Genomic DNA, 20,035 nt, shown 5'->3' with positions numbered 1-20,035 from the left:
TGGAAATAATAAATAAAGTGAGCAAGTTGTAACTAATCGACGGCCTCGTCCTTCCGACCAAAGAGCGGAGCTTTATGGACCCAGTGTTACCCCCGACACAACATGGGCCCTGGTGGGAACGTCTCCCCTGCGCTCCTCGACCACGGTCTGGGAGCCCACAAACAGGAAAGGTGTAAAGCAACCCTTGCAGAGCGGCGGCTCCCTGTTTAAAGTGTCACCTTTATTGTTAGTTTAGAAGCCCAAATACCTCCATATTGCACTTCACGCACCCTCTTTATTAACCAGTAGAATTGTCCTTTGTTGCCTTTCTTCCTCTCCACCATGTTATTGCTTGTATGCACTTTGTGTGTGCGTTTTGACACACTCAACATCATGCACCTTGGCTCTGTAGTCACCACCGCACAGCGGCATTAAGATGAAAGAACGGTACCGGTACTTTTCAAAGGTGGTATAGTACCGATTTCAATTGATTAGTACCACGATACTTTATTAGTAGCAGTATACTGTACAACCCTACTACACACACATACAGTACATAGAAGAAAGTGTGTTTTTATGGTTTGTGTCTTGCAGACGTCCAGCAGCTGATCGGTAATACAGAAGAAGTTTCCCCTCAGTTAGGGGGGAGCTCCACTTTGAAGCAGGAGACTCCACAACCACCCTGCATTAAAAAGGAAGAGGAGGAACTCTGCATCACTCAGGAGGGAGAGTGTCTTCTAGGACGAGAGGAAGCTGATTACACCAAGTTTCCACTGAGTATTCTCTCTGTGAAGACTGAAGATGATGAAGAGAAACCACAAGTAGACAACATCTTAGCTCCACTATCAGATAGTGAGGCTGAAGAAGAGGTTGAAGAAACTTTGAGCAGCGATAAAGACTGTGAAGGTGATATGAGGACTCACACTGACAACAAACACTCTGAATGCTCTACAAAGAAGAGAGGTGAAACATGTTTGAGCTGCTCAGTTTGTGGTCAAAGTTTTACTAAAAATAGCCAATTGACTCAACACATGAGAATACACACAGGTGAAAAACCATTTAAGTGTTCAGTTTGTGGCAAATGCTTTTCTCGAAATAGCCATTTGACTCGACACATGAGAACACACACAGGAGAAAAAACATTTAATTGTTCAGTTTGTGGCAAAAGCTTTTCTGCGAATTGCCTTTTGACTCAACACATGAGAACACATACAGGAGAAAAACTATTATTTTGTTCAGTTTGTGGCAAAATATTTTCTCGAAATTGTGATTTAACTCAACACATGAGAACACACACAGGAGAAAAACCATTTAGTTGTTCAGTTTGTGGAAAAAGCTTTTCTCGAACTATCAATTTAACTCACCACATGAGAACACACAGAGATGAAAAACCATTTAATTGTTCAGTTTGTGGCAACAGCTTTTCTCAAAATAGCAATTTGACTCGACACATGAGAACACACACAGGTGAAAAACCATTTAATTGTTCAGTTTGTGGCAAAAGCTTTTCTCAGAATAGCTATTTGACTAAACACATGACAAAACACACAGGTCAAAAACCATTTAGTTGTTCAGTTTGTGGCAAAAGCTTTTCTGTCAAGAGAATATTGACTCGACACATGAGAACACACTGGACTAAAACCATTTAAGTGTTCAGTTTGTGGTAAAAACTTTCATCAAAACACCTCTTTGTGTCGACACATGAGAACACACTGGAGAAAAACCATTTATTTGTGCTGTAAAAGGTTCCAACATAAAGCAGCCGCAGTAAAACACATAAGAACACACAAGGGGACGCCACGCCGTCCACGGGGACGGCGTGGCGAAGTTGGTAGAGTGGCTGTGCCAGCAATCGGAGTGTTGCTGGTTACTGGGGTTCAATTCCCACCTTTTACCTTCCTAGTCACGTCCATTGTGTCCTTGGGCAAGACACTTCACCCTTTGCCTCTGATGGCTGCTGGTTAGCGCCTTGGATGGCAGCTCCCGCCATCAGTGTGTGAATGTGTGTGTGAATGGGTAAATGTGGAAATACTGTCAAAGTGCTTTGAGTACCTTGAAGGTAGAAAAGCGCTATACAAGTATAACCCATTTATCATTTATCATTTATAAGGGGAAATAACCAATTAGCTGTTTAGTTTGTGGTATGTTGCTCATATGTGGTGACATCCACCCTACCCAGGACCTCCTCACTGCTTCTATCACAAATATCTGAGGTATTCATACAAACTTGGATTATTTGAAGTATTTTCTCTGTATCTGAAACCTTCCTGAACAGTAAGATAGATGATGCTTCAAGTGTTTGGTTACTCCTTCTTCAGTCCAGGGACCTGGGGCCTCATGTGTCAAGTTTGTGTACGCTCAAAAACCTGCACTACACCCTTTTTCACTGCAAAGTTGAGATGTATCAAAACTGAATAACGCATAAGTGATGCTGGGTAACTGTTTGCATAACCAAGTGCCAACTTTTACTCCTCAGACTGATTGATGTGCAAATCAGAGACATATGAACAATTAACCCCCAACACCCACAACCCAACCCCCACCTCCCTCGACATTCGGGCATAACAGGTTCAATCCGGCCCGCGAGATGAGTTTGCAAAGAGTAAAAGTCAGCTGCATTTTTTAATGAAAGAAACTGCTGTTCTAAACGTGTCCACTGGATGTCGCAATAACAATTTTGTTAGGCAAGCAAATAGTTTATACTTGGGCGAGCAAGTATATCAAGCAAAAGGTACACGGTAAAGTGGGGCTGTGACTCCTCCCCCTCCACCCAACGTACAACAGGAGTAAAATAAGCAATCAGTAACCCCACTTAAAATGCAGCATGAGACACTGCACACTGATATAGTTCTGTGAAAATGATTGTCTTCTGTGCAAATGTAAAGAAAGTGAACAGTGTGTGATTTACTGCAATACTGTCAGTCTTTTCACTTTTTATTTGTGCTTTGTTGAAATTGTTCACACATTGCACAGCTTTTCTTTTTCTATCAATACACATTATGCCTAGAAGACAGGACGTAACTCAACACTCTTGAATAGTTTCTACCTCAGTGTGTATGGTTTGTTGAGTTAGCACAGGATTAACATGTGGAAATGACAAATGAGGTAGTTGATATTTAGTTTTTTGTTCAATCCTAGATGGGTTGTGACTTAAAGTTTAATAGAAACACTGAGATTAAGTCTAAGTTCATTTTGTTCTTCAAGGTGTTTTTGAAAATGCACCATTTTTTTCCCTCTAAATGTTCAACTAACTGGAAGTGTTTTGTCAAGAGGATTATTTGTGATATGTACATTTTCAGAATGTGCTTGTTCTATTCTGGGCCGAAGTAAAACAAAGAAAACAATCTGAACCCTGAGCTAAAATGAGTTTGACACCCCTGCTGTAATGTGACTCATGTGAGCAGGTTACTGTATAAACACATTTTGTTATAAGTTATAAAAATGTGTTCAGTTCTCAGAGACACATCAATGTCAGGCTGACAATCGCTCTTCTGCTTTCTCCAAACACAAGAACAAAGCAGCTCCTACTGACTTGTGATTGGTCAGACCGTGCCCATCTTAATCACATGGCTAATTTCAATTTAATAAATTGCGATGTCTCCCGGCTTGCCTGGGAACGCCTCGGGATCCCCCGGTAAGAGCTAGACGAAGTGGCTGGGGAGAGGGAAGTCTGGGCTTCCCTGCTTAGGCTGCTGCCCCCGCGACCCGACCTCGGATAAGCGGAAGTGGATGGATGGATGGAAATTGCGATGTAACACAATTGAATATCTTATATGCTCAAACAGTCATGTGTTTACAAACCCCGTTTCCATATGAGTTTGGAAATAGTGTTAGATGTAAATATAAACGGAATACAATGATTTGCAAATCATTTTCAACCCATATTCAGTTGAATATGCTACAAAGACAAAATATTTGATGTTCAAACTGATAAGAAAAAATTGTTTTGCAAATAATCATTAACTTTAGAATATGATGCCAGCAACACGTGACAAAGAAGTTGGGAAAGGTGGCAATAAATACTGATAAAGTTGAGGAATGCTCATCAAACACTTATTTGGAACATCCCACAGTTGTGCAGGCAAATTGGGAACAGGTGGGGGCCATGATTGGGTATAAAAACAGCTTCCCAAAAAATGCTCGGTCTTTCACAAGAAAGGATGGGGCGAGGTACACCCCTTTGTCCACAACTGCGTGAGCAAATAGTCAAACAGTTTAAGAACAACGTTTCTCAAAGTGCAATTGCAAGAAATTTAGGGATTTCAACATCTACGGTCTATAATATCATCAAAAAGTTCAGAGAATCTGGAGAAGTCACTCCACATAAGCGGCATGGCCGGAAACCAACATTGAATGACCTTGACCTTCACTGTATCAAAAATCGACATCAATCTCTGAAGGATATCACCACATGCGCTCAGGAACACTTCAGAAAACCACTGTCACTAAATACAGTTGGTCGCTACATCTGTAAGTGCAAGTTAAAGCTCTACTATGCAAAGCGAACGCCATTTATCAACAACATCCACAAACGCCGCCGGCTTCCCTGGGCCCGAGATCATCTAAGATGGACTCATGCAAAATGGAAAAGTGTTCTGTGGTCTGACGAGTCCACATTTTAAATTGTTTTTGGAAATATTCGACATCGTGTCATCCGGACCAAAGGGGAAGCGAACCATCCAGACTGTTATCGACGCAAAGTTGAAAAGCCAGCATGTGTGATGGTATGGGGGTGTATTAGTGCCCAAGACATGGGTAACTTACACATGTGTGAAGGCACCATTAATGCTGAAAGGTACATACAGGTTTTGGAACAACATATGAGGGCTTTCTGCTTGTGAGTGATTAGCACTACAGTTACAGTGAAATGAGCAGTTTCACCTAAATTTTTATGTGAAACCATATTACTAACTGTCTGGTGTTTTACAGGATTCATGGAAGTTTATTGTCATAGCAGCACACGATACACATGAGATGGCACACAATTTAGTATCACATGAACAATAGGATTGGTCCTGGTGGAGATCTACACTCTTAGTGCTTTTCTTCTTTATTCAGAGTAATCATTTAACTTTATAAAGGTTTTTAACTAAAACAACTAAGTGGGTTGAACAATATTTCTGTGTTTCTTGTAGTATTTAAAATGTATGATTTTTTTTCTTCAATGTTTGCCCTTTTTCTGGTTTGAACAACAGCCATGGAAAAAGTCTGTGCATGTGCTTGTGTGTGTGTGTGTGTGTGTATATATATATATATATATATATATATATATATATATATATATATATATATATATATATATATATATATATATATATATATATATATATATATATTTTTTTTTTTTTATTTTTATTTTTTTTTTTATTTTATTTATTTTTATTTTTATTTTATTTATTTATTATTATTTTTTTATTTTTTTTATTTTCAAAGAGTAGTTGTCCATTATTTAATGTTAGATATTTTTGCTAACAATTGTTTTGAAACAAGATTAAAATGCCTTTATTTTGAAAAACATCTGATGTGGAGTAGGAAACGGAAGCTGCTGGTTTTAACGCATGCGCAAATGTACTTGAAGCGAAGCAAAAAGACGAAGACCGCATGCTATGGTTGTTCGGAGATTCTTCGAATTCACGATCTAAAAGTCATATGATTCACAGCAAATATAGCAACAAATATCTCAATTGGTATTTTCCAAAGCCACGAAACGTGCTTTGAGTTTGTAGCGATATCTGAAGTGAAGATTGAAGACGTGATAGAAGATGGACGACTACTGCTATGCTAAGATGGCGACGTCCGCTAAAAGAGAACATGAAAGAGAATCAGCGCCACCAACTTCCAGCAAATCACCAACGGAGATAAAGACGAAAGATGAAGGTGAGTGACTTGAAGTTTTGTCCTTTGAAAACTATTTGAATTTCAAGCCCTTAAAGTCTAAATGAGCCGACCTTGTTGAAGAATGTAAAGAAAGAGCCGCCATGATTGTTAGCTTGAAGAAGGCAGTGGAGTTCACATCAGAGGAGATGAAAGAATGCAAAAGTCAAATTTACAAACTAAAAGTAAAACAACAACTCTGTTAGGCTCGTTTGGTGTTTTTATATTCATCATGTCGTGGTTTAGAGGTAAGGTGAGTATTTAGTCACATTTAACAAAGTCTCTGTACAGTTTGTCGTGTCGTCAAGTAACAGAAAAGAATGGACGTGTTCAAGTCGCGAGCAACGACTCGTTAGCAGCGTGTTTTGAAGACTAGCCTACAGTTGTTTGGTCGATGTCTGAATTTTTAAATCAAAACAGAAGAGTTCCTCTTTCCTATGTTTGGCAAATGCCACTAATACAAAAGTTATCTCGCATTACTAAGCTAAGTTATTGATGGAGTCCATCAAGTTATTGGATCATACTTGCCAACCTTGAGACCTCCAATATCGGGAGGTGGGGGGGCGGGGGGCGTGGCCAAGAGCGTGGTTAAGAGGAGAGTATATTTACAGCTAGAATTCACCAAATCAAGTATTTCACATATATATGTATATATAATATATATATATATATATATATATATATATATATATATATATATATATATTATATATGTATGTATGAAATACTTGACTTTCAGTGAATTCTAGCTATATATATTTTTTATTTTAATTTTATTATACATATAAATAAAAGACATACTTGAATTTCAGTGTTCTGCAGGCTATCCGGTAGGTGGCAGTATTGTCCTGTTTAAGAGTGTCACAACATTGCTGTTTACGGCAGACGAACTGCTTTACATTAGACTAAACGTGACTGCAGTTGTTGTGTGTTGTTACCGCGCTGGGAGGACGTTAATGAAACTGCCTAACAATAAACCCACATAAGAAACCAAGAACTCTCTCTCCTTGTTGTGCACTCTACTCTCTAAAAGCCGTAGATGTTATGACGTCATTGGGCAGGCAAGCTGCTGGGAAAGCGGAAGTGAGAACGGCTGTCCCCACTCAGGTCCGCATTGAGCTGGAGGGGGCGTGGCCTCCAGCTCCGGCTGAATACCGGGAGTTTGTCGGGAGAAGGGAGGTTGTCGGGAGAGGCGCTGAATACCGGGATTCTCCCGCTAAAAACGGGAGGGTTGGCAAGTATGCATTGGATGGATGTTAGAGTGGACATAACAGCCACTATCTCTAAGTCATCCTCCATCTTGTAAACACTGTAGCAGCTAGTGAAAGATTAAAATGATGTTGTTGAGCCAGGATTTGATTTTGAGCATTTTTGAATTGTATTTCGTAGGGCTGAGTTAGGGCTGGACAATAAATCCCATTTTAATCTCAATTTCAATATAGATTTGGCACGATCATAAAAATGCTATCGTAAAAAAAAAGATGAATGGCCCGCGGAACGTGCATTCAAATTCTTGAGCCTGTAACGGTTAAAGGGATGAGTGAGCGTATGATTGAAAATAAGATTATGTCTACTAGAATGTGCTACTTTTTATTTGACACAGTGCTAGTATGTCTAATCAGTAATCACTGAACTCAACAAAAAAGTAAGACCACACGATTTTCGCTTTAACGTAACTTTGGAATTGGCCACTAAAACAGAATCTGCTATTAAACGCAGAATTTTACGGAAATGGACATAAATGTGAGTGAAATGTTGTGAGGAGAAAGAACATTTGTTTGGGACAATAATGTGTCCGGTACCCCTCGTTCATCCCCGAAACACTCAACCACCCTGTCCTGAACTAAACAATGTGGAGACGGCCACTTGAAACAGCGACTAAACTATGAAGCTAAAGCTAGCAAGAACAATCCATACACCACCAAACACTTTGTGTGTTGTTGTGAACGGCATCACGATGTACAAACCCCATTTCCATATGAGTTGGGAAATTGTGTTAGATGTAAATATAAACGGAATACAATGATTTGCAAATCCTTTTCAACCCATATTCAATTGAATGCACTACAAAGACAACATATTTGATGTTCAAACTCAAACTTTATTTTTTTTTGCAAATAATAATTAACTTAAAATTTTACGGCTGCAACACGTGACAAAGTAGTTGGGAAAGGGCATGTTCACCACTGTGTTACATGGCCTTTTCTTTTAACAACACTCAATAAACGATTGGGAACTGAGGAAACTAATTGTTGAAGCTTTGAAAGTGGAATTCTTTCCCATTCTTGTTTTATGTAGAGCTTCAGTCGTTCAACAGTCCGGGGTCTACGCTGTCGTATTTTACGCTTCATAATGCGCCACACATTTTCGATGGGAGACAGGTCTGGACTGCAGGCGGACCAGGAAAGTACCCGCATTCTTTTTTTACAAAGCCACGCTGTTGTAACACGTGCTGAATGTGGCTCGGCATTGTCTTGCTGAAATAAGCAGGGGCGTCCATGAAAAAGACGGCGCTTTGATGGCAGCATATGTTGTTCCAAAACCTGTATGTACCTTTCAGCATTAATGGTGCCTTCACAGATGTGTAAGTTACCCATGTCTTGGGCACTAAACACCCCCATACCATCACACATGCTGGCTTTTCAACTTTGCGTCGATAACAGTCTGGATGGTTTGCTTCCCCTTTGGTCCGGATGACACAATGTCAAATATTTCCAAAAACAATTTGAAATGTGGACTCGTCAGACCACAGAACACTTTTCCACTTTGCATGAGTCCATCTTAGATGATCTCGGGCCCAGAGAAACCGGCGGCGTTTCTGGATGTTGTTGATAAATGGCTTTGGCTTTGCATAGTAGAGCTTTAACTTGCACTTACAGATGTAGCGACAAACTGTATTTAGTGACAGTGGTTTTCTGAAGTGTTCCTGAGCCCATGTGGTGATATCCTTTAGAGATTGATGTCGGTTTTTGATACAGTGCCGTCTGAGGGATCGAAGGTCACGGTCATTCAATGTTGGTTTCCGGCCATGCTGCTTACGTGCAGTGATTTCTCCAGATTCTCTGAAACTTTTGATGATATTATGGACCGTAGATGTTGAAATCCCTAAATTTCTTGCAATTGCACTTTGAGAAACGTTGTTCTTAAACTGTTTGACTATTTGCTCACGCAGTTGTGGACAAAGGGGTGTACCTCGCCCCATCCTTTCTTGTGAAAGACTGAGCATTTTTTGGGAAGCTGTTTTCATACCCAATCATGGCACCCACCTGTTCCTAATTAGCCTGCACACCTGTGGGATGTTCCAAATAAGTGTTTGATGAGCATTCCTCAACTTTAAAAGTATTTATTGCCACCTTTCCCAACTTCTTTGTCACGTGTTGCTGGCATCAAATTCTAAAGTTAATTATTATTTGCAAAAAAAAAAAAGTTTATCAGTTTGAACATCAAATATGTTGTCTTTGTAGCATATTCAACTGAATATGGGTTGAAAATGATTTGCAAATCATTGTATTCCGTTTATACTTACATCTAACACAATTTCCCAACTCATATGGAAACGGGGTTTGTAAGATCAATGTACAAACAGGAAAGCAGTCGCAACTTGAGGCTTTCTTTATTTTACAGCCTCAAGTTTTCTCAAAACTCACACTTTCCGCTTTGATTGATTGATCGGTTGATTGATTTTAGAAAATTTTATTCATGACACAAAAAGCAAACAATCAATTGTGTAAAATAGGTGTGAAAGGTAAGAAACGGAATACAGAAAAATGTAAACAGAAAACCTGAATTTGATTAGTTTTTCATATTGCTATAGTCGTTTTAATTTATTGTTATTATGATTGTTATTTTACGTGTTTTTTATTTGTTACTAATGTATATCTGGTTGTTCTTTTAGATTATATTTAAAATTGAGTTTTGGTGGTACTGTTTTTACGTTTTCAAATTAATCAATATTGGTGTTATTTATCGTGATTCCAAAATCACTCGAAATAATTGTGATTATTATGTTTTGCCATAATTGTCCAGCCCTAGACGAGGTATTGGAAAGGACTTCATGATAAACTATGTATCACGGTACTTGAGTCACGATACAATAGTCTATTGCAGGGATTCTCAACAGGCGGACCACGGTCCATGTCCGGACCCAGCACGAATTATAGTAAAAAAAAAAAAAAAATTTTTATTTTTTATAATTACAATTTTTATAAAAAAATATAATAATTGTATTTATCTTTGAGTTATCGCTAGCGCAAGTCAACATTATTTGTTGTTTTTAGTCAAATATCAAATATCTCCACGTTTCGTTTACACTTCTCCGTCTCTCTCTCAGAGAGAGACGGAGTGAGAGCGAGAGAACGCCACTCTGATTAGCTGCGGAATCAGCCAATCAGAGTATGGGTTGTCATCTCTATCACAACGACGCGCTGATAGGCTGTTACCACCTGGGTCATACAGCGCTCATGCCACATGCATGGAACCTTTCGCCGCAGGCATACAGTTGTCTCGTATCGCTACTTCGCTAACTGTTCACTCGTCAGTCACTGAATGTCAATCAAATCACAACGGCATGCTCCAAGTTGGCTCAGGCTGGTAGAAGAAAGGTGGACAGGGAAAACCGACGTTTCAAGGAAGAATGGACAGAGCAATATGTTTTCATCCTACCTACTGCAAGTACCAGACCAATGTGTCTAATATGCAACAGTACTGTTGCGCTGGTGAAAAGTGAAAATCTGAAACGTCACTATCTGAAAGAGCACCGCAAATTTGAAGAGACATTTCCTCATGATTCAGAGCTAAGAAAAAAAGAAATCACGAGGCTGAAAAAGTCATATGAAACATCAAGCAAGATTTTTGTTAAATCTATGACACAACAACAAATAGCAACAGAGTGCTCACTCAGAGTGGCATGGGTTTTGGGTAAACACAAGAACCCATTCTCTGGTGCAGAAATTATTAAATAATGCTTGACTGAAGTGATGGGTGCCATGTTTGAAGGCAAAGAAAAGGAGGAAATGACAGCTAAAATAAATCAAATCCCACTCTCTGATGCCACAGCTACCAGACGTACTGAAATATTTATTTTATTTAAGTTCTTATTTATTTTTCTTTCAAAGAAAATCTTTCACGTATTTTATTGGATATTTATTTTATTTTTGTTAATTTTAAGAAAATGTTAAACTACTACCTACCTCCTGCTACTATATACGTTTGACCGATAATAAACGGACCCAGCCTGTTTCAAAATAACATTTGTGGACCTTCAAGATTTGTACTTGAGGACCCCCTGGTCTATTGCAATATTGTAACATGGAGTTTTAATGCAATTTTTACAAAGTCACTGAAAAATGTAAAAAAAACAGCTTAAAATAAATGTTGTATATATGTACACCAGATGCCAGTTATAATGTATTGGACAAACTGTGTCAAAAACAAAGTAATTCCAATGATCATTGCAATTGTACTGAAAGTGGATCCAATTTCTTGTTTTTAATATCTAAAAAAGTTCTCTACTTCTTAACTACAGACTTCTTTCAGATAGTTATTATATTTTTTAGTTTTGCGATGTATTTCAATATTGACAATTTCCCCACTGTTAGTTTGTAGTATCCTAATGTCCATGGAAGCAGATGTTTTTTACTTTCTGTGATTCTAGCTGAACTTTTCTGAGTCTATGACAAGTAGGGATGATGTTTGATAAGAAATTATCGAGTTTGAGCCTATTATCGAATCCTCTTATCGAACCGAGTCCTTATCGATTCTCTTATCGAGTCCAGATAGGTTGTTGTATATGGAAAAAAAACACACAATATTTGGTTTAACAAAAGCTCACTTTTATTATTTAACAAACACATAAAATCCAATAAATAAATAAATATTGACTGTTACCCCCCTAAAAAAATAAAAAAAATAAATATTGACTGTTGTTACCCAAAGTATATTAAGTGGGATTTTTCAGAAAAACAAATATATACAGTAACACAAAAACAAGCTGTCTCTGTGATCACTATAGGTGTATAAATAATAATATAGTGTTAAATAAAATCAGTCCCTTGGGCACAAAACTGAAAATAATACAGCTCTCCAAAAAGTGCACTTCTGCTGCTATTTGACATAACTGTTTGTTATGATGCTTTGACATTTTTGCACTTTATTTCTTTATTGAAAGAAAATTCTATGAAGAGAAAAGTTGTTTTCAAATGTGGTTACAATGCTAAAAAAATGAAAAGTTAAAGCTAAAAAAAGAAATACACTTTATTGAGTTAACATTATTTTTTTATAGGGGGAAAGATGTGCTTTAATGAGCTAGGGAATATAACAACTACACTACCCAGCATGCAACGGGAGTGACGAGCATGCACGGTAGCCCTGAAAAGTGTTGTTGCATGTCGCCACCCGGCAGCTAAGAATGAGGTTATGAGCACGCTGTGAAAGTAAACGTCAAGAACTCAGCCAACACGCCTCGTCTGCATTATTTATAATTAGACAGACAACACATATACAGTGTGATTTTGTTTTGTTTACAAGGAAAGAAAAACAAAAGTTAAAAAAGGGAGATCATGTCATAGATGTTTTATATATATGTGTATGTGCTGCGGTTGCTTTAAAAACGTTGCGACAGCTGCCGTAAAGGAGGTGCGTTGCTAGCCTGGTTGCTATGTTTCCGGTTGGTCGTAAAAGTGTTGGTCATGTGTTTGTACCCTGCTCAAATCTCTCAGTAAAGTTATTCATTGGATTATACCTTTTGCTTTATTACACTTTGGAGCGCTTTTTCCGGTCCATTGTTTTTCCTGCTTTCTCTATCTGCGCCTAATGACTGAGCTACGTGACGTCATTTCTTGTGATGTCCCAGGGATTTGAATAAAGAACCAACTCTTTTTCTTTACTATAGTGGTCTCGATAACGGGTACCGGTTCTCAAAAAGGGATTTGAGTCCGAGGACTCGGTTCTTTTCTTATCGAACAACCGGGAAAATCGGTTTCGAGTATCATCCCTAATGACAAGTCATGTAAACATTGATCCATCTTTCTGGCGAGGCACTAAATGAATGGTCATGAAACACTACACAATATGGTTGTCCCGATACCAATAATTTAGTACTGGCACCGTGTACATACATCTACTGATGCCAAGTCTGGACCCAACCTCGGTGACATCTTGGATTCACCGGGCGTTTCGGGTCTCTCAACTGGTCATACGCCCTACTCCAAGCGACCCAGCTGGGGGTGATCAAATCCCCCGGCTTGTTTCCAGACAGCTAGCTAGCTACCATGGCTCCAAGGATCTCCTCTTTTGAGCCATGACCATCTCGAGGCCCTTTCCGCCGCTTCGGTGGTACTGCGGATGGCTCTCCTCTTTCTCTCTCCATCGATGCCCAAACTGCTGAAGGCTCTGACCAAGGAACGGGCTGCAAATCCTCTGCATCCAACCTCCACAGGGAAACCCCTTGCTCTCCAACCAGCCTGTTGACAGTCGCTGACCAGTCCTGCATACTTGGAGAGCTTCCTCTCGAAGGCTTCTTCCAGGCGATCTTCCCACGGGACTGTCAGCTCCTGCAGCACAGCTTGTTTTGTGGACTCAGACACAAGGACAATGTCTGGTCGCAGGGTGGTGGCGATATGGCTGGGGAACTTCCACTGGTTTTCGAGGTTCACCAACAACTGCCAGTCTCTTGCAGATGTCAGGATGCCTGCTGATGTTCTTCTGGCAGGAGTTGGCGTGTCCCCAGCTCTGACAAAGGCAATGGTTTTCTTGGAGGGGTGGAACCGTTTTTCCCATGCGAGTCCTGCGCTAATGGCTTCAGCAATGGTCTTCAGGACTTGGTCATGCCTCCACCTGTACCTTCCATCTCCAAGTGTGTTCCAGGGTTCCTCGCTTGGAGCACAGTGGGCATGCTGGTGTCTCTGCTATGCCCCATGTGTGCAGGTTTGAAGGGCTTGGGAGCACATCATACACTGCCTGGATGAGGAATTTGATGCGTTGCGGCTCGGCTTTCCAACGCTCAGCCCAGGTCAGTCTCCTCTCAACCGCATTCTCCCATATTGTCCAAGCTCCCTGTTGCTTCATTCCAACAGCCTTGCAGGTTCTCGTCTCCTCCACTGCTGCTCTCACCTCATCCTGAACAAGACGTCGGCCTTCCTTCCTCCTGGTGTTCAGTTGGGGAGTTGGAAAGGATCCTAGCCCAGCTCGACCCCGTGTGACTACTCCAACCAGGCTCCTCTGTCGCAGCCTTGCATCTGCCTCTTGAACTGCTTCCTTTGCCCTCCATTTCCTACCAGTCCTCACTTGGATCCCTCATTTGGCCACCTTCGGATCACTTGCGTCCCTGTACTGAACCACTTCTCTGGCTCGAGTTACCTTAAATTCGTCCTCTAACGATTTGAAGGGCAACTGCAGTTTGTTGCTGTTCCCGAAAAGTGCAATGCTACTCAGGCTCTTTGGTAGTCCCAGCCATCTCTGGAAGTGGTTGCTGACCCTCCGCTCTAGGATCTCAACTGTCGAGATGGGGAACGAGTAGACGAGGAGGGGCCTCAGGATTCTGGGAAAAATGCCATGCTGGTAAATCCAGGCTTTAAACTTCCCAGGTAGGCCTGACTTGTCCACGGATTTCAGCCAGCCATCCAACTCTGTGCATGTCGACTGGATGGATGTTGTGTCTCTCAGAGAGCAGTCAAAAATCTTGCCCAAGCTCTTGACTGGCCTCTCTGAGATAGTTGGAATGGCTGTGCTTGTGATGTTAAAGCGGAACTTGTCCTCCACCTTCCCCTTCTTCAGCACCATTGATCTGGATTTGGCGGGTTTGAAATGCATCCGGGCCCACTCCACCAACTTTTCAAGTCCCTTCAGAATCCAACAGCAGCCTGGCACTGATTCTGTCGTGACTGTGAGGTCATCCATGAATGCCCTGATGGGTGGTTGCCTTTGTCCGGAATTTGTGCGGGGCCCTCTGCACTCTGGCTCAGCAGACTTGGTGAGCATGTTCATGGCTAGTGAGAACAGTGTCACAGAGATAGTACACCCTGTGATGATACCAATATCCACCTTGTGCCAACTGGATGTTGTTGCTCCGGAAGAGACCCTCATCCTGAAATTGCTGTAGTAATCAGCAATGAGGTCTCTACACCTGCTGGGTACATGATGTTTCATCAGAGTGAGTTGAACGAGCTTGTGCGGAATAGGGCCGAATGAATTTGCCAGGTCAAGCCACAGTACTGATAGGTTGCCCTTGTTCTCTCGAGCGTCCCGAATGAGCTGCGTCACCACACCGGTATGTATGCTACATACATCCTGACATTCCTGAAATGCCGCCTTTCTGGACAGATGTATCGATGTAGGTGTTCTTTACCAGGTAGGTACACAGTCGTTTGGAAACAGCGCTGAAGAAAAACCTTTTCCTCAACACACAGCAGGGAGATGATGCAGAACTGTTCTTGCTGAGTGGAGTTTTCCTCCTTTGGGATCAATACCCCTTCCGCCACTCGCCATTGCTCAGGGATCCCCCCCCTTCTCCAGAACACTTGCAGGATTTTTCACAGACGCAACAGTTCTTATACACTTTTTATGAAATGCCACTCGGTACTGGTGCAGAGCTTGCCCTGGCTCTGCGGACAACTTCCCTGACTTCCTTTAGCTGCAGTACCGACATGTCAAACTGCACTTCTGGTTCAGGGTGGTCTATAAGGTTGTAACACTCTGCCAACTCCTGTTCTCTTGCGGGGTCACTGTACGTCTGCTTCAGATGTTGATCTATGTCTTCCTGCGAGGAGGCCAGTTTGCCACTGCTCCTGTCCCAGCAAATCCTTTGTGAACTTGAAGAAGTTAGCGATGAAAGCAGCATGCTTACGTGCCCTCTCGCGTCGCCGCCTCCGATGCCACTCTGCCCCACGGAGAATTCTGATCTTTTTCCGAAGGATGCACATCAGCTTGGCCAGGCCAGTGCGTTCCTCATGTTTTGCCGCCTTGTAATGGAACTTCAGCACTTTCATCTCCTGCCTAATGTTGTGGATTCTTACAGCCCTGTGGTTCTTTGAGTACGTGGTTCCGGAGCTTCTCTTCTCCTCCTCGCCGAACCGCTCAGCTGCGATGCTGACAATGATTGTTGTCATAGCTTGTAGCTTCCCGTCAGCTTCTCCTTTCGCCATTGCCTCCAGAATTTGGTCGACTGCACTGCTCCCTCATAGGAAGACGTGTTGGTGGGATTGAGGAGGTCTTCGAAGTATTCCCTCCACCGATCCACAACATCCGCAATCGAGGTCAGCAGAACACCGTCCTCATTTACCTCACAATTTAAATTTTCCATATTACATATAGTCTGCTATAATCAAGGTTTAGATTAAAATATAACATAAAGTTTTACTGACATTTTATACAATTATTCATGATGTATGGTTGCCACTCCTGGTCTGTGCTTTAAAGGCCTACTGAAACCCACTACTACCGACCGCGCAGTCTGATAGTTTATATATCAATGATGAAATCTTAACATTGTACCATGAGTATGCATGAGCTGCGGCTTCCAAACATTTGATTGCTTGCCCGTACGTGCGTGCCGCTATGTGCGTGTCACGTACGTAACTTTGGGTACTTTGGGGAAATATATGTGCTGTATGAACTTTGGGGAGGTGAACGGTACTTTGGGCTGTGGGATTGAGTGTGTTGTGTAGCTGTTTGAGTTGTATTGGCGGGTTATATGGACGGGAGGGGGGAGGTGTTTGTTATGCGGGATTAATTTGTGGCATATTAAATATAAGCCTGGTTGTGTTGTGGCTAATAGAGTATATATATATGTCTTGTGCTTATTTACTGTTTTAGTCATTCTCAGCTGAATATCAGGTCCCACCCACCTCTCACAGCATCTTCCCTATCTGAATCGCTTCCACTGCCCTCTAGTCCTTCACTCTCACTTTCCTCATCCACAAATCTTTCATCCTCGCTCAAATTAATGGGGAAATCATCGCTTTCTGTCTCCGAATCGCTCTCGCTGCTGGTGGCCATTATTATAAACAATTTGCAGATGTGAGGAGTTCCACAACCGGTGACGTCACACGCATATCGTCTGCTACCTCTGGTACAGGCAAGGCTTTTTTATCAGCGACCAAAAGTTGCGAACTTTATTGTCGATGTTCTCTACTAAATCCTTTCAGCAAAAATATGGCAATATCGCGAAATGATCAAGTATGACACAGAATGGACCTGCTATCCCCGTTTAAATAAGAAAATCGCATTTCAGTAGGCCTTTAAGAAAAATACAATTATTAATTAAGTACTAAAAACGAAACTATGGATAAATGTACACGGATAAGCCATGTAGCAGGTAAAACACATTAAAGACAAAACACAAATTGTAGGAACTTGTTACAAAATGTAGTCATTTCACTTGCATTAGTTGACTGCTAATTGGGCAGTTTTAACTGCGGTAATATTTGGCATCAAGTTCTACGTATCTACATGTGCACAGCAGGGGAGCTGGTTAACTTATGAGAGTAGTATGTGTGTTTGTGAGAATGTTAACGTGTTGTCTGAGTGACGTCAGTGAGTGAGTGAGCGGGCGAGTAAAGAGAGGTAGTGGTAGCATGTGCAGGAGTGTTAATAGCATGGTGGATGTCCGGTTGTGCCCTGTGGAAATAATAAATAAAGTGACCAAGTTGTAACTAATCGACGGTCTCGTCCTTCCGACCAAAGACCGAAGCTTTTTGGACCCAGTGTTACCCCCGACAAAACATGGGCCTTGGAGGTAGTCACCGCCGCACAGCGGCATTCAGATGAAAGAACGGTACCGGTACTTTTCAAAGGTGGTATAGTACCGCGATGCTTTATTAGTAGCAGTATACTGTTCAACCCTACTACACACACATACAGTACATAGAAGAAAGTGTGTTTTTGTTGTGTGTCTTGCAGACGTCCAGCAGCTGATCAGAAATCCAGAAGAAGTTTCCCCTCAGTTAGGGGGGAGCTCCACTTTGAAGCAGGAGACTCCACAACCACCCTGCATTAAAAAGGAAGAGGAGGAACTCTGCATCACTCAGGAGGGAGAGTGTCTTCTAGGACGAGAGGAAGCTGATTACACCAAGTTTCCACTGAGTATTCTCTCTGTGAAGACTGAAGATGATGAAGAGAAACCACAAGTAGACAACCTCTTAGCTCCACTATCAGATAGTGAGGCTGAAGACGAGGTTGAAGAACCTTTGAGCAGCGATAAAGACTGTGACGGTGATATGAGGACTCACACTGACAACAAACACTCTGAATGCTCTTCAAAGAAGAGAGGTAAAAAATGTTTGAGCTGCTCAATTTGTGCTGAAAGTTTTACTAAAAAAAGCCATTTGACTCAACACATGAGAACACACACAGGGGAAAAAACATTTAATTGTTCAGTTTGTGGCAACAGCTTTTCTCAAAATAGCTCTTTGACTCTACACATGAGAACACACACAAGAGAAAAACCATTTAAATGTTCAGTGTGTGGCGAAAGCTTTTCTCAAAATGGCAATTTGACTCGACACATGAGAACACACACAGGTGAAAAACCATTTAATTGTTCAGTTTGTGGCAACGGCTTTTCTCAAAATAGCTCTTTGACTCTACACATGAGAACACACACAGGAGAAAAACCATGTAATTGTTCAGTTTGTGGCGAAAGCTTTTCTCGAAATGGCAATTTGACTCGACACATGAGGACACACACAGGTGAAAAACCATTTAATTGTTCAGTTTGTGGCAACAGCTTTTCTCAAAATAGTTCTTTGACTCAACACATGAGAAAACACACAGGAGAAAAACCATGTAATTGTTCAGTTTGTGGCGAAAGTTTTTCTCGAAATAGCAATTTTACTAAACACATGAGAACACATGCTGGAGGAAAACCATTTAGTTGTTCAGTGTGCTGTAAAAGGTTCCAACATAATGCAGACGCTGTGAAACACATAAGAACACACAAGGGAAAATAATCAATTTGCTGTTTAGTTTGTGGTATGTTGCTCATATGTGGCGACCTCTACCCTACCCAGGACTTGGATTTTTTGGAGCATAATCTTATCCACTCATGACCCCATGTCTTCTCTGTATCTGAAACCTTCCTGAACAGTAAATAGATGATGCTTCAAGTGCAAGTTTATTTATATATATATATATATTATATATATATATATATATATATATATATATATATATATATATATATATATATATATTAGAGATGCGCGGATAGGCAATTATTTCATCCACAACCGCATCACAAAAGTCGTCATCCACCCGCCATCCACCCGAACCAACATTTTATTAAAACCACACCCGCTCGCCACCCGCCCGTTGTTATATATCTAATATAGACGATGCAAGGCATTAGTGAGGTTAGAAAGCTTCTGCCTGTTAAAGAAAGGAGACTGATCCAATGCAGCAGAGACATTCAATGCGTGCCACGCATTAATATTTCTTGGCCACGCATTAGTGGCTAAGAGATATTAATGCGTGATAATATTATTTATCATTATTATAATATTATTGTCATTTCCATTAAGAAAGTGTTGACTATTGTTGCCAATGCCCTCAGATCAGGAGTGCGTTCCTCACACTTTGTGTGTGCAGTTGCAGCATGCAGAACGATGCTTTTAAAAAGTTAAAAAAATGTTTTAGAAAGACTAGGGCTATATTTTCGTTCGGTAAAAAAAAATCCTGAATTTATTTCAATGAATATTAACTTGTTAACGTTATAATGCTCAAATAGTGAAACAGTGAACAATTTTGCGACAAAGATGAACTTTTATTGATTGATCTGCAGCCATGACAAAATATCAGACAATCTCCATTGTCAACAACAGGCAGGAAAATAAAGATAAACACATAACCTATGTTGTAGGCATAGGCTCATACGTTTTTTAAGTTGAAATAAAAAAATAAATAAAAAATGTGCCTCATAAGCCTTAGGCTGTCAATCACGCGCACAAACTTAAATTATACAATAACATATGTATGTCATCCCTATTTAAACAAAAATAAATTAATTAAATAATAATAATACATTACCTGCAACTTATTGGCCAAGACAAATAGCTGAAGGGGGGAAATCAAACCCATCAGACTGCACTTTATCATCAAACTTGAATTATAATGAAAATAGACGGTCGCGACAAACAAAGCAGGTTAAATAGCCTTACATAGTAGCCAATCGGAGATGCGCTTCACTTGA

At 40.8% G+C, this 20,035-nt stretch overlaps 1 protein-coding gene across 1 annotated transcript; it reads left to right on the top strand.

Moving 5' to 3' along the window:
* Positions 1 to 574: 574 nt before the first annotated feature.
* Positions 575 to 18,926, top strand: LOC133632110 (zinc finger protein 569-like). The gene is made up of 10 exons (XM_062024345.1): positions 575 to 1,616; positions 13,324 to 13,499; positions 13,562 to 13,705; positions 13,777 to 13,861; positions 13,926 to 14,045; positions 14,338 to 14,435; positions 14,515 to 14,863; positions 15,618 to 15,786; positions 15,866 to 15,948; positions 17,751 to 18,926. The coding sequence occupies exons 1-10, from the start codon at positions 891 to 893 to the stop codon at positions 18,795 to 18,797; spliced, it is 2,997 nt and encodes a 998-aa protein (XP_061880329.1). The 5' UTR covers positions 575 to 890; the 3' UTR covers positions 18,798 to 18,926.
* Positions 18,927 to 20,035: the final 1,109 nt, after the last annotated feature.

This window comes from Entelurus aequoreus, linkage group LG17, assembly GCF_033978785.1.
Source record: "Entelurus aequoreus isolate RoL-2023_Sb linkage group LG17, RoL_Eaeq_v1.1, whole genome shotgun sequence".
Lineage (NCBI taxonomy): Eukaryota > Metazoa > Chordata > Actinopteri > Syngnathiformes > Syngnathidae > Entelurus > Entelurus aequoreus.
The sequence above is the reverse complement of the archived record's forward strand: the minus strand, read 5'-3'. Positions and strand labels throughout refer to the sequence as shown.

Excerpts from the sequence above, each read along its gene's own strand:
- LOC133632110 (XM_062024345.1), top strand. The coding sequence starts at position 891 with ATGAGGACTCACACTGACAACAAACACTCTGAATGCTCTACAAAGAAG. Across the intron at positions 14,046-14,337 it reads TCCTAGCCCAGCTCGACCCC|GATCTCAACTGTCGAGATGG; the intron begins GTGTGACTACTC and ends CCTCCGCTCTAG. Across the intron at positions 14,864-15,617 it reads AGAACAGTGTCACAGAGATA|GCCAGTTTGCCACTGCTCCT; the intron begins GTACACCCTGTG and ends TCCTGCGAGGAG.